Genomic DNA, 15,000 nt, shown 5'->3' with positions numbered 1-15,000 from the left:
AGGATTCATCCTATTGAAGAGACAGGGATACCAAATTTCACTTACCATGAGACTCAGATCCCAACTTCTTAGAAGCCATTTAGAACCTGAAAAACATTTTAAAACAGCTTTAACAACATGTAATACAGCATAAGCCTATGCAGTTCTACACTGTCTTATCTCTAGATTAAGGGACATGTTGCAGACACTTGCTGTTTATCCTGTTCCCAAGACAGATAAGAAAAATTATTTTATATCTCTGAAAATTGATTAAGCAGACAACTTAGCCCAGGATCTGACAATCTAACTGGCAAAATGAAGAAAAGACAAAACAGAGCCAAGAAGCAGCCAGGTTGATCAGAAAGGCAGTTTTCCAGATCACAGTGCTCAGAGGCCACTCTGTCCCAGCACCATAGAGTACACCCTGCCTCTCCTAGCATTAAGACTAGCCCTTCCTACTGGAGATACCATACTTTTCCTCTTCAGCTTAATCCTTGCTGCACTAAAAAGGGATACTATCATACTGAGTATGCAGTCAACCAGCATGGCACTTGTCAAGACACACTGGATAATGCACAATACAGGTATACAACAAATGGTACCATTACAAAGATATTTTTGGACACACACAAGAAAACAATGCTAACAAGAGGCCTCATTCACTGCCCACGGAATTTTATTAGCAACATAAAATTTGGATGCAAATCCTACATGGCCAAGATGTCAAATACAGAAGAGCCTAGCCAGCTTTTAACAGAACCAGCCTGTCCTGAGAAAGAGCTGATCCAGGATGCTCATGATGTGTTCAGTAACATAATTGGTTCTTTTGCTAGATTAGAACTACATCATAATATCATTCTTAAGACACCACAGGATAATTCTTCAAATAAATTATTTTTCAAGTCCTCCTTGTGGCATTATACATAACAAAGAATCAGAGTTGTCCTTTGTTTCTGAAGCCCTCCAGCTATATGAAATGCCCAACAGCCATTCTTCAAAAACATGAAGTTGGTTGTCATGGCTTAACATAGTTTAGTTGTTAGTTAAGGAAAAAATCCACAAGCTACAGAAGTAATTCCCTGTAAGGACGTTGGCAACTTCCTTTGGACCTGACAGAACCAACCAACTGGCTAGTTTTGAATATCGACACTCTGTTAAACCACTTAACAAAGCTGAACATGCCTCTGTGAAATCACATTTAAAAACAAACAAACCCCAGGGAAAACTCTTGCTTCCGACCTTTGAACAGGTAACTGGACGCTGGCTGGGCCCTGCTCTACTGCAGCGCTGGCTGGGCCAGGCTCGCTCCACCGCACGGCCAGGTTAGCCCACGAGACGACTTGGCTGAGATTTTGCTGCCGTCAAGTTCCAACCACAACCGACGGGCCAGGCCAGCCCTGCTCGGCTTCAGGCGAAGCCGAGCCAGGCCTCGTTCCAGTCATGAGCTGCCAAGCCATTCTGCTGGGGCTGTGGAAAAATCATGCGGCTAATAACAGTCAGCTCTGTAGCCCCACGCAAAAAGCAGCCTCGTGGCTGGAATTGAACGCGGCAGGGGCCAGGAAAACAGCCATGCATCCAGAGTGGCTGCCGCCCGGCAGAGATCACATGACCATCCACAGGCCCCCGGTGAGATATTAACTCTTTCAGTGCACAGATGAAACTTGCAGACATCAATCCTCTCTCGAGTGAGAGAAAAGGAAAGGGGCAAGACATGTAAAGAAAAGAACAGGGAGACACCGAGATCAGTGAAGAAGGAGTAAAATCCCAGATGGGAGGAGAATGAGGAGCTGTCTTGGGCTGAAATTCTCTTATAAGGCTATAGGGAAGATATAATTGATACACTAGACATTTTTTCCCTGTAACTTATGGAATGCACTGGGGGGATGTAGTGTTCTAACCACAGCTATGAGCAGAAGCATCCGTGTTGAAGCAAGCAGATGTCGAAGTAGCTGTGATCTAATGAGAAGCTTGAACAGAGAGGTATAAGAGAGATGCGAAACCTAGTCCCAGAGATGGGAGAAGAAAACCTCTGTTCCCAGAGATAAGAGAACTTTTGTTTCTATACTAGAACAGCTCATCCTTAAAATTGCACCCCAATAAGCTGAAATGACCCATGGTGGTAGTTGTGGGAAGACTAACAAACCGTGGGAGGGACCTCACGATTGCAGATTTCCTGGTGGCTGCTATTAATGAAAATTAAAGCCATGAGAGAACTGTTTCTTGTAGAAAAGTCTCCATGGCATGGCAGGAGAGACTCGTCTCCCTAAGTAAACTGAAGAAAGATTATTTTGGAAGCGGTAAACTGACTGAAAATACCAAATTTTGTCTCTTTACATTGTTAGTGGGAAAAGAAAGGAGTTGGGGGAGGAGAAGTCCTTCTGTAGGGACACATATTGAGAAAGCAAGAAAATTACAGTCTGAAAAATATTCCAGGTCAGAGCTTCTCAGCTCTGTTCCCAGCCGATAAGCTGGTCCAGCTGAACGTTAGGGAGAATTTCTCCCAGGGTGATATCTTGGTCAAAATAAAAAGGAATTAATAACAAAGATAGAACACCTGTTGTGGTGTGTGACCAGGCCCTGGGAATGGGGTGTCTTCTCTCTGAACCAATCATCTTTTTTCCACTCTTGGAGTTGTGAGTCATGCTATAAAACCAAGTGTGTTTCTGAATAAACTTGTCTCTTTCTTTCCTATCATGAAAGATGATTATGTAGCTGTGCATCTTATTTCCGCAGCACTTAAAGGGTTAAAACCCCTTTCCATGGCTACAGAAGTGTTCTGAAGGTTTATTCTGCTTTCTTATTATTTGTCTTTTAGTTCTGTTAATAAAGTTTTCCTTATACCCTTTGAAGTTTTGAGCCTGCTTTGCTATCCTCCTAATCCTTATCTCACAGCAGAAAATTAGTAAATAATTCTAGTGGGTGCACTGGCATTTGGCCAGTGCTAGACCCACTACACTGGTACACCCCACCAGCAGCAGATAGCACTCAAAGCACAATGTGGAGCAGATCTAACATTTACACCCATCATTCCCCTATCAAGATCTTACTCTTAGCCTCACTGTTTCCATTCCTGATTCTAACTGCAAATGTTACCTTATAGGGTGTCATAAGGTGAGGATTATACAGACATCTTAGCTATTCTTCCTGATAGCTGCTGACACATCTGGGGGCAGGAAGAGCCAGTTTCAAGTACTTTAGGAAAGCCCCTTTTGCTGTGCTCAACTCCCTTTTAACATTTTGTTGAAATCAATAGGTGAAGCAACCATATTGGCTAATGGAATTTCAACACACAGCTAAAGCCAAAGCTGCATGAAGATTACCTGGGTGCAACCAGACTGTGAAACACAGTGAGCAGATGCCATAGGCAAGCGAGTCATGCTGGCAACTCCAGGTGTACCTTGTACATAAAAGTGTTATTCACCATCTTTGTCAACATTGGCATTATGTCTAAAACCAGTCCACTAAAGTCAGTGAACTGGTTTTAGCACTAGTCAGCAACTGCTTCTCAGAAGCAAACAAAACATTGCAGTTTTAAAGGCAGAAGAAAAAGGTGGTGAAACAGTGCTGAGCCTGCCACCTCAGGAAGGATGTTAACGGCAAAGCCTCAAGACCACCAAGTATAGTTGCATATGGGAGCTAAGACAGAAAGTACTGTGGATTTAATTAGCATAAGCAATGTCAATCACTAGAGATGAATGGGCTTTATTAGTCCCAGTGCCACAGAGGGAGAGACCAGCCTGCAGACTACAGTACTGAATACCTTGAATACTACCTACACATGAAATAGACTGCACCTTTCAGACATAGATCACACAGTCAGACAAGCTGCTACATTGCTAGTTCCTCTGTATGAGAGTAACAATTAAGATGTCAACTTGATTTGTTATTATCAAAAAAGCCAGGCCATATGTGAAATCATACAGACTCCATCTATCTCACTGGTCTTCTGTATGTCATTGGAGAATGTGAGGCACTGTCTGCAAGCATGTACTGTGGCTGCCCATCATTCACTACTATTATAGCAGAGTTGAACTTGGGAGAAGGCCTCTATACACTTTATTTAATTTCTCCAAGTTTGTCTTTCTTCTAGTTATTACCTCAGACTGAAAAGCAAGTGCTACTTTTCTAAAGGATTTAAATTTTTTTATGAAAGTAACCTACTCACTTTGGCAACTCAGTTGACAAGGAAGTTTTTTTCAATGCAGAACCAGTTATCTACAGGCAATAGGGTTTATGCTGTCTACCTCATTTACCAGAAGCAGCTTACTCCAGACTGTACCTACATAAAGGATATTGAAAAGAAAATTCAGAGACAATTTTTAGAATGGTAATTTATAACTCCTCTCCAGTAGGTCATTGCAAGGACATTTTAAGTTTACCATCTCTCACACACTGATCTTGGGCAACAGAACATTAAGTTACCATGACAAAATCAATTTACTCCAGGGACACTAGTAGCAATGCATAAAAATCCTGCAAAGTTAAAGATGTGCATATCTAGCATCCAGGGTGGTTTTCAGTACTATATCAATCTGGAGCTGCATAAAGCCTTGGATGCATCCTCAGTGTCAAAATATCCCACATAAACAATAAGTATCTTGCTTTTGTTGGCAATCTTGTAGTAAAATCCTAGTGCAGACCAAGCACCTGCATTAAGTTGAAGGCACAGTGGGAAAAATTATTCCTCTGCCATATGCAACACCTTATTTTAACTACAGAACTAGTTAAGGCACATCAATAGCAAACTAATCATGAAATGCATCATTTCCAGAGTGAGAGTCACACTGTAGATTCAGGTGGCATTTGAGTTTATATCACACTAGCGCTTCCTGATGCACTGTGAGTGTGCACTTATTAAGATATTGTTACTGCAGAAGGCACTGTCAGAATTGTTAAACACTGCACACAGTAACACTAGAACAGGCTGCCAGCCACATTTCATCACCTTTCCAAAAAACTTTTAGTTAAAATAGCGTCTTGCAACTAATCAGATTTGATAGGCTATTCAGGGATCACTATTACAAGCAACTTGCTCTTGCTCTGTCTTGCTGGCTTGGAGGGGGAAAAAAAAAAAAAAAAAGATTCGCAGTCAGTTAGAAAGTTACTGATGTTGCCACTATGCTTCTGAGTCTGAACTATATTTGCTTTAGTCAAAGCTGCTACACGGTGCAGTAAAGGTTTGTTTACATTTATTACTGCTCTTTTAGAAATTTAAAGGACTTGTTCCCAAAGCCTTACTCCAAACGAGTTAATAGAAGACTGCAGCCTTATTATTGCTGCCTTTGGAGAACGAAGTCCAGAACAGGATGCTGAAGGGCATCTGTGGGAATGGCACATAGGGGAACAAATTTTGATCTCATGCTTTACTGCATGCTTCAAGTTGACAAAGAACATAAAACGCCTTTCCTGGTCTAGGGAAACAAGTTAGTTGCATAGTACTACAAGGTTTTCTTACAGCCACCTACAAGCTCACTTCTATGAATGTAGACATCCTTAGCCTCATTCTCTCATTCTTGGTTCTGGATAATTCTCTGAAGAGATTAGGACTATAAGTGCCTTAAGTTATAAGCAACTTTAATGTCAGCAGTCACCAAGGCAACCTCTTCCCTTCCTGTATGTTCATTTTCCACTTAACACTGAGTTAACAGGGCAACATTTTTAAAACCAGTCAGAGGAACACAGCATAGCAGAGCCCAAGATGAGACCAGAGGATCTTAGAGTTATGATGATAGAAGGGGAGGAGGGGGACACATACAGGGAAACAACCATAACAAACAACAACAACAAAAAAAATACAGATCCAGAAACAGAGAAGTGACAAGACAAAACTGATGACAGAAACAACTGGCACAAAGAGAGAGATGACAAGTTGGAAAGGCTTGAAAGGACAACACAGGTAACCAAGACAGCTCACCTGACATGTCACCACTTAAACCTGAATGACTATTTACTTGTGCTGCCAGACAACAAGGAGAACATAGGGAAGTGTGACTTGGTGCAGGCAAGCAATACCAAAGGGAGAGTCTCATCAAGAGATGAGGAAAAAAAATTACTACCATGAGAAGCTGCTAGGAAGTTGGGGTATTTTTCAATTATAATTTTATTTTGATGTTCCTTCTACTGGTCTTTTCCCTGAAGTTTATATCTACATTCCTTTCCTTCTGAAAGAGCTCTGACTGGTCAAATTGGAAGCATCCTATTGCCAATGGTACCTGAAACATTTTTCTCAGTGACAACTCGAGCTAATTTAACTATTTGTCAAGAATAATTGGTCTTTTGTTGCTATATCCTTCATTTTGTGGTGCAAGTATGTCTAGATTCCAGACTACATGAAGTAGTAGTCTGAAGTAACTCCTACCTTCTGAGGAAAGTATTTATCATGGGTCAGAGGAAATCAAAATGCCCCAAAAGTAATCAACTATAATCAGTGTAGCACATCTGTGATTTTCAGAGAAAAAATATTGCAATTTCCATTTTGCCTACTAATACACATCATGTAGCCTAAGAACGCACAACTGAGGATGCACCATTCACTCTGAAAACTACAAAAATACCCAAAAATACCCAACTGTAAAGAGATTAATTTTTGCTGCCGATATTACATTCATTAACTATTACTGATTGTACACTGAAAAACAGTGAAAAAGCAGTTTGACTCAAGTGATTGATTAATGCACCACAGGTATTTCAGATTTAGACAGTCATTTAAGTTTTTACTATAACTACTTGTCTCAGTGCAAGTGAAAGGCTAAAGCCAACACCAGCATTCTGTACATAGTGCAGGACAGAGCAACAAGATACTTGTAACAGTGGTCCCTGAATAGCCTATCAAATCTGATTAGTTTAAAAGCATTATTTTAATTAAGTTTTTTGGAAAGGAGGTGATGAAATATGGCTGGCAGTCTGTTCTAGTGTTACTGTGTGCAATCTGTAAAAATTCTGTTTGCTGTATATACAACAAAACCAGAGGTAGACAGTGCCTGTTGCTAAGATAAAAAAAAGTCAAGGTTCCATCAGAGCTTTCCACCTATGTAAGCATTCCATTATTGCTACACAATTGAAGTCTCTGAGACTGACAGTAAAAAGCTGATCAGAGTCTACTACGGTACAAAACGGATTGTTTTCATTTATTGTAGTCTCCAAATGGATGACATCACCCCAAAATCTGCAGCAACTGCTGTTGCTTTGTACCTCTAACAATTCTGCAAACAAGCAGTCATCTGAATGGAGATACTCCCCTTTCGTAAAGCACAGTGATATTGAGCCACTGATAATAGTTCTTTGGATAAAGTCATTGTACAACTATATTTGACACATTGCAACTACACTTCCTGCAGAAAAAAAAAAGCAAACATCGCTATGACCAGTCTTAACAGAAAAAAAAATTAAATAAATACATCTACGTCAAACCAGGAAATAAAGTACATTAAGGTTCTTGGTCTATTTTAAGATCAACAAGAACAAACCAGACCCTCCTTGAAGCAAACGCTGGTAGGAAGTTTCCATTCCATTTTCAGTATTTGCTGGTTAAAACAAATTTAATGACATGTCTTCATCTTATGGGATATAAGTGGTCACCTTACATTTAACCAAATGCAGAGTAGGGGTTACACTGACAACAATGGAGGGAGGAAGGGATGAGACTTCTGTGGCATATACACTCCATGGATCAAAAATTCAAGCAACTGTAACAAGAGATCTAAATTTGAAGGACAGTCCATAACATCAAACTAATTCAGTTATTTTCAGTGCAATGACTGAGGAGCAGAAGGACAGGAATCAATAAAACAGCACTTTTGAAAACATTTCCAGAATACATGAGTAGGAAAGACATGGAGAAAAGAGCCACTGAAGAGTAGGTCTGCATGTAGATCACATTATTGGATTACAAGACAACACTCTAGCAATGGTAATAATATAGAACTTGACATGCAGATGTTGGATAACATCTTCCTAGCAGTGACAAACATTAGGAGAAATTGATTCTTCAAATTGTGCCATTGCTCAGCATGACATAATGGGGAACTAGACCCTCTGCTTCAGTACATATCAGTCAATGGGAAGTCAAAGCAGAAGGCAGCCCTTCCATGCACTCTCAGAGAAGCATGGCATCTCTCACTCTCTTATTCCATATGGATTCATTACATTAACGTTATACACATGTAGTTATGCAACTATCTTCATGTCAAGTCCCACTTTGATCATACCATCTCTCTCAGGATCCTTCTGGACAAACTGTCCAGCACACAGCTGGATAAACACACCATATGATGGATGAGCAACTGGCTCACAGGTAAGGAACAAAGGGTTTTAGTGAATGGGATGACATCAGACTGGTGACCCGTCACTAGTGGGGTTCCACAGGCCTCTATTTTAGGCCGTGTGCACTCCAACGCCTTCATAAATGACTTGGACACAGGACTGGAAGGGATACCGAGCAAGTTCGCAGACAATACAAAACTGGGAGCTGTTGACTCCCTCAAAGGCAGGGAGGCCCTGCAGAGAGACCATGACAAATTAGAGGTCTGGGCAATCACAAACTATATGAAGATCAACAAAGGAAAGTGCTGGATTCTGCACCTGGGATGAGACAACTCTGGATGTCTTAAGGCATCATATGGACAGACTGGGGAATGAGACGCTGGAAAGCAGTGCCATGGAAAGGGATCTGGGGGTCCTGATTGATGGCAAGTTGAATATGATTCAGCAGTGCCCTGGCAGCCAGGAGAACCAACCATGTCCTTGGAGTGCATCAGGCACAGCATCACCAGCTCTCTCTGCTCTGCACTGGTGAGGCCTCACCTTGAATATCTCATGAGCATTTTGGCCACCATAGTATAAGAAAGGTGTTAAAACTATTAGAGAGCATTCAAAGGAGGGTTGTGAAGATGGTGAAGGGCCTTGAGAGGAAGATGTATGAAGAGTGGCTGAAGGGAGACCTCATTGCAGGCTACAACTTCCTTGTGAGGGGAAGAGGAGGGGCAGACAGCCATCTCTTCTCTCTGGTGCCCAGTGACAGGACCCAAGGGAATGGCCTGAAGTTGTGTCAGGGAAGGTTTAGGTTGGATATTAGAAAAATGTACTTGACCCAGAGGGTGGTTGGGCACTAGAACAGGCTCCCCAGGGAAGTGGTCACAGCACCAAGCCTGACAGACTTCAAGAAGTGGTTGGACAATACTCTCAGGTACAGGGTGTGACTCTCATGGATGGTCCTGTGCAGGGCTGGGAGTTGGATTCGATGATCCTTTTGGGTCCCTTCCAACTCAGCATATTCTGTGATCCTGCGATTAAAGACACTGCACTTGCTAAAAGCGCACACTATTTGGGCTGGTTAAGGATTTAAGGCACCTAACAGAATAGACAGCTCTATTCCTCCTTCGGGATCATGACAGTATATTTGGGAAATAAGTTCATTTGCCATACATTTCACCCAAAAATAAGGGAAAACGCTACAAGGGTGAGAAAACACAGTACACTAATGAACCAGTTTTTCAATCATTGAATGACTTATGAGCCATATAAGTTTCCAATGAAGCTGAAGCTTTTATACCACACAAACCTCTAGAACTACAAGTTTCACAGGAAAGAACATAAGAAAATCAAAAATTACTTATAGACAGCCCGGTGGTCAAGGCAGATCAGTGCAAGCTTTTTTCTTCGGCCAGAGATTGATGTGTCGAACAAGTCTAGAAGATGCACTTATTCTAAATTCCCATTTAACTGTTACAGCAAATGGGTGACCTTTTGTCCTGGGGTACAATGCAAAAATGTGTATTCTATCACCATCTGTTGAAATGTGGGAGGGGTGATGATCCATATCTCTGTGGGAGATATCCTCTGCTGATGTGCCATCTGATAAAATCAGGGGGCTGATCATCGTTATCTTTTCACAACCCATCCTTCCTCCAGAAGATATATCCTGTTAATGGGCCATTAAGTCCTACTGTGTGACTGATAAGATTACATCATCCCATTGGGAAATGCCCCAACCAGGGGCAGGAGCCAAGCCTTTCCTACCTAGATAAAAAAACTGGGGTTTGGGACGCAAAAGCAGCCCTTTCCACTGGATCCCAGAGGAAAGTCCGACATTTTCCACATCATCGCTGGACCTTTGGAGGAAAACTGCACCCTTCTACAGGAGCACTGCTTCAATTGAACCACATCTGTCACTCCAGGAGGACTGCAGCCACCATTTATACGGACTGCTACCAACACCCTGACTGACAGGGTGTCAGGTTGTATTCTGACTGTGTCGGTGGTTTTTCTTTTGTATTATAGCATGTATTATATTTTTTCTCTTTTTTCCTATTAAATTGTATTACTGACTTGGAGTCTCTCACTGGTTTTGCTTTCAAACCAACACACCTTTTTAAAATGGACCTTTTCCAAAAAGAGAGCCCTGTCACAAGAGAAAAGTATCTGCAACTAATATCTAAGGCTGTCCTGACTTCTAAACACAACATATAAGGAGATAACACAGGTTCTGTCAACTCCAAGAACAGATGTGGGTTTAGTGTAGTTTCTACTATTGACTGCTACCCAAGTTATTTAAAGATCATTGAAATAGATAAGCAGAAAAGAAAAAAGAATTTATATCTTGTTCTGGCCTCAAGATCAGCTTCACTAATGTAGAAGCTACATCAATATCAAGAAGAGTGCAATGGTTTAACCCCAACTGGCAACAAGAGTACCAGACAGCCACTTGCTCAATTCCACCCCACCCTAGTGGGAAAGGGAGGGGAATTAAAAAAAAAAGTAAAACTAATGGGTTGAGATAAGAACAATTTAATAACTGAAACAAAGTAAAGTTTAAAATTAAAATAATTAAAAGTCAAAATAATATTAATAAAAAGAAGGAAGAAAGTGAAAGATAAACCCCAAGAAAAATGACTAATGCACAATTGTTCTCTACCCACTGACTGATACACAGTCCATCTCCGAACATTAATCAGCCTCCTTTTGGGTAAATTCTTGTAGTGGGTTGACCCTGGCTGGATGCCAGACACCCACCAAAGCCGCTCTCCCTCTCCCCTCCACACTGGAACGGGAGAGAAAATATAACGAATTGTTCATGAGTTGAGATAAGGACCATAAGGTCCCCAAATACCATCACGGGCAAAACAGGCCCTAATCAGACATATTAATTGAATTTATTGCTAACAAAATCAGAGCAGGATAATGAGAAGCAAAATAAACTCTTAAAAGCATCTTCCCCCTCACCTCTCCCTCCTTCCCAGCTCTACCTCCTCCCCAAGCAGCACAGGGAGACAGGGAATGGGGTTTATGGTCAGTTCATCACCTGTTGTTTCTCCCACTGCTCAGGGAGACGAGTCCTTCCCCTGCTCCACTGTGGGGTCCCTCCCATGGGAGACAGTTCTCCACAAACTTCTCCAACATGAGCCCATCCCATGGGCAACAGTCCTCCCCAAACTGCTGCAATGAGTCACTCTTCCATGGGGTGCAATCCTTCAAGGACAGGCTGCTCCATCATGAGCCCCTCTCTCCACAGGCCTCCCACAGGGTCACAGCCTCCTCTCAGGCATCCACCTGCTCCCATGTGGGTTCTCTTCCATGGGCTGCAGGTAGATAACTGCCTCCCCATGGATCTCCATGGGCTGCAGGGGGACAGCTGCTTCACCATGGGCTGCAGAGGAATCGCAGCTCTGGCACCTGGAAAAGCTCCTGCCCCTCCTTCTCCACCGACCTTGGTGTCTGCAGAGTTGTTCCTCTCACATGTTCTCACCCCACTCTTCTTTGTCTGCAATTACAACTGCGCAATCGCTTTTTTCCTTTATTCTTAAATATGTTATCATGGAGGTGTTACCATAATTTCTAATTGGCCCAGCCTTGGCCAGCAGCACGTCTGTCTTTGGAGCCACAAGGGATTATCTCTGCTAGACGTGGAGGAAGCTTCTGGCAGCTTCTCACGGAAGCCACCCCTGCAGCCCCCCAGCTACCAAAGCTTGGCCATGCAAACCCAATAAATTTCCACAGTTTATATACTGAGCATTGTCACAGTGCAAGCTGGCTTGTACGGGGCAGTTAATTTGGCCATATATGGGAGAAGCAGCCTGGCCTGATGTCCTGGGGTACAATGCAAAAATGTGTATTCTATCACCATCTGTTGAAATGTGGGAGGGGTGGTGATCCTTATCTCTGTGGGAGATATCCTCTGCTGATGTGCCATCTGATAAAATCAGGGGGCTGATCATCGTTATCTTTTCACAACCCATCCTTCCTCCAGAAGATATATCCTGTTAATGGGCCATTAAGTCCTACTGTGTGACTGATAAGATTACATCATCCCATCGGGAGATGCCCCAGCCAGGGGCAGGAGCCAAGCCTTTCCTACCTAGATAAAAAACTGGGGTTTGGGACGCAAAAGCAGCCCTTTCCACTGGATCCCAGAGGAAAGCTGAACCTTTTCCACATCATTGCTGGACCTTTGGAGGAAAACTGCACCTTCTACAGGAGCACTGCTTCAACTGAACCACATCTGTCATCCAGGAGGACTGCAGCCACCATTTATACGGACTGCTACCAACACCCTGACTGACAGGGTGTCAGGTTGTATTTCTGACTGTGTCGGTGGTTGTTTCTTTTATATTATTGCATGTATTTTATTTTTTCTCTTTTCTCCTTTTAAATTGTATTACTGACTTGGAGTCTCTCACTGGTTTTACTTTCAAACCAACACACCTGATAAGACAGGCCTCCAGGGAACAGAGATAGGACAGAATTGGAGATAGACAAGGATTTGACACAATGAATCCCAACCTAAGCTGCAGGAGCTATTGGTCAGAGAGCTGAGCAGCCTGAACTTTCAACAAATCACAAGTGCTTGCCTGGGAACATTAAGAAAGGTATTTAAGGTGAAGTCAGATCAATAAAGTGCTTTTTGTCACATGGATCATAGAGTGCTGTGTCTCTGTCTCGGGCACATTGCCAGTCAAGGTTACAAGCATGATGTTTTAAGGAATGCAATATCCCTTTTGGCCAGTTCAGATCAGCTGTCCCAGCTGTGCTCTCTCCCAGCTCTTTGTGCAGCTCCACCCTGGCAGAGCATGAGACACTGAAAAGCCCTTGACTCAGTGTGTTATCAGCATTATTCTCATACTGAATCCAAAGCACAGCACTGTACTAGATACTAAGAAAAAAAGAACTCTATCCCAGCTGAAACCAGGACAGGGTGGTAAACTAGACCATTTCCCTCTCCTTGAAATACAATAGCAGCAAGACAGACATTTGCATGATAAACCATGCCAGAAAATATAATTATGCTGTGCAATTCCTACATTCTAGGGGGAAAAAAAGGAAGAAAATATGATCTAGCACTTGTACCACTATTGAGGGCTATAATAATCTCACAATGCAGTAATGAAACAAGTCCTAAATTTGATGAGCAGAGCAACTGCTTTTAACTACTATTTTCCTATATCTTAAGTCTTGAATAGCAAATGCCTACCAGTTCTGAGAGCTTAAAATAATCAGATGGAAAGCATCTAGTAATTATGAACAAATTTAGCTACTTTGACTTAATTAGCACAAGAATTCATACTACTATGAATGAGTCAAATATTTAACAATGCTTTAACAATTTACAGAGTGTTTATAAACTAGGAATCTAGTTTTAATTTAGAGTTCAGAATTGATGAAACAAATCAAGTTAAACAAAAAAGCACAATCTCTATGTTTAGATTAAGCATGCTGCTAACACTTAACATAGCATAACATATGCATACTCTTATAAATCCAACCTCACAAACTCAGGGAACAAACTTCACCAGTCATTTCAGTCATGACTTCATCTGCTGGTAGCCTAGAGATGCCAAATGGTACAAGCACAAACATATACATTAGGAAAGGGCTTAAATCTTTCACATAATCTAGTAGATAGTTATGAATGCTGATCTTCAGCAGCATAAACCAGACTAACCAGGAGCTGACAACTCTTTACGAGCTTCCATGAAAACATCTAACAATAGCTAAGTAGCTTAAGTATATTCACATAATCTTCCAGGTGAAGAACTGACTGCTTCTTGTATAGGACTCATGTTCTTCTGATATGCCCACTTAAAATGTTACTCTGGCGTAAGAATTTCCGACACAAAATGCATTTGAGAAAACATAAGCTCAGAATTTCCATTTTAACTCAGTTAGTTAAAAACTGTAACACTACTAATGCAACATTGGCATTTTGAACCAATCTGCTTTCCCTTCCAGAAAAGATTTAAACCAAAGTCAGACAAATTACATTCTGCTTCCCCTTTTAAATACTTCCGTGTTTCAAGTACATTGCAAGCTTAAAGGATTCTAAAAAGACCTTGTAGCCTTACAAAGAAGGGAAAACAAACACAAAAAACCCCCCACCATTATCAAGTCTGGACATAGAAGCTGTTCTTTCAAAATTTCCCAATCACAGGAAAGACAGTATTTCTTAACATTAAAGAAAATGCCTTCCCTATGCAAGCAAGGATTTGGAATAAATCTGATCATTTAAGAGAGGGAAAAATCCCAATGTTCAGTTTCTCTTAGGAGACCTCATACAAGACTATACTAACTGTAAAAGGTCATTAGGGACATGGAACATGAGGTTATTCAAAACAAGTCATGGGGTCAAAGCATGAAGCAATACACTTGCATACCAGAGAGGATTACCTACCTAAGTAGTTATAGTTAACACACAACAACTGTGAGCTCACCCTTGTTTACCTTTTCTTCAAATAATCGTTTTCAAAAACCTCTTTCAGAGCTTTTCAATTACAGCTCCATTAGACCTTCTTTACACTGACATAGATCTGATTTGCACAAATCAATTTTAAATAGACAGTCATGCCTTTAGGCATCCTTATAAAATGACAGCTGAAGCTTTGGAATTTATGATTGAAAAGACTGAGAGATATTATGTTAGAAACAAAATGCCAGAGAAGGCTGGATAGCAGTTTTTTCTAATAAGTAAAACTAAATTTCTCACAGATTAATTTATCAAAATATTCAACCCAGCACCAATTGTAAAATATG

The 15,000-nt window shown here is 41.4% G+C and overlaps 1 protein-coding gene across 3 annotated transcripts in view; it reads right to left on the bottom strand.

Annotated features, from left to right (window-relative positions):
• LOC148220086 (ubiquitin-associated protein 1-like) overlaps positions 1-15,000 on the bottom strand; it is a 63,849-nt gene that overhangs the window by 47,123 nt on the left and 1,726 nt on the right. For all 3 annotated transcript variants that reach the window (XM_088155643.1, XM_088155642.1, XM_088155644.1), the window contains exon 2: positions 46-86. In XM_088155643.1, the coding sequence (XP_088011769.1) occupies positions 46-79 (34 nt within the window). In that variant the 5' untranslated portion in view covers positions 80-86. The remainder of the gene's footprint in view (positions 1-45; positions 87-15,000) is intronic.

This window comes from Sturnus vulgaris, chromosome W, assembly GCF_052056855.1.
Source record: "Sturnus vulgaris isolate bStuVul1 chromosome W, bStuVul1.hap1, whole genome shotgun sequence".
Classification (NCBI taxonomy): Eukaryota; Metazoa; Chordata; class Aves; order Passeriformes; family Sturnidae; genus Sturnus; species Sturnus vulgaris.
Note: the sequence above shows the minus strand (reverse complement) of the source record. Positions and strands in the feature narration are given on the sequence as shown.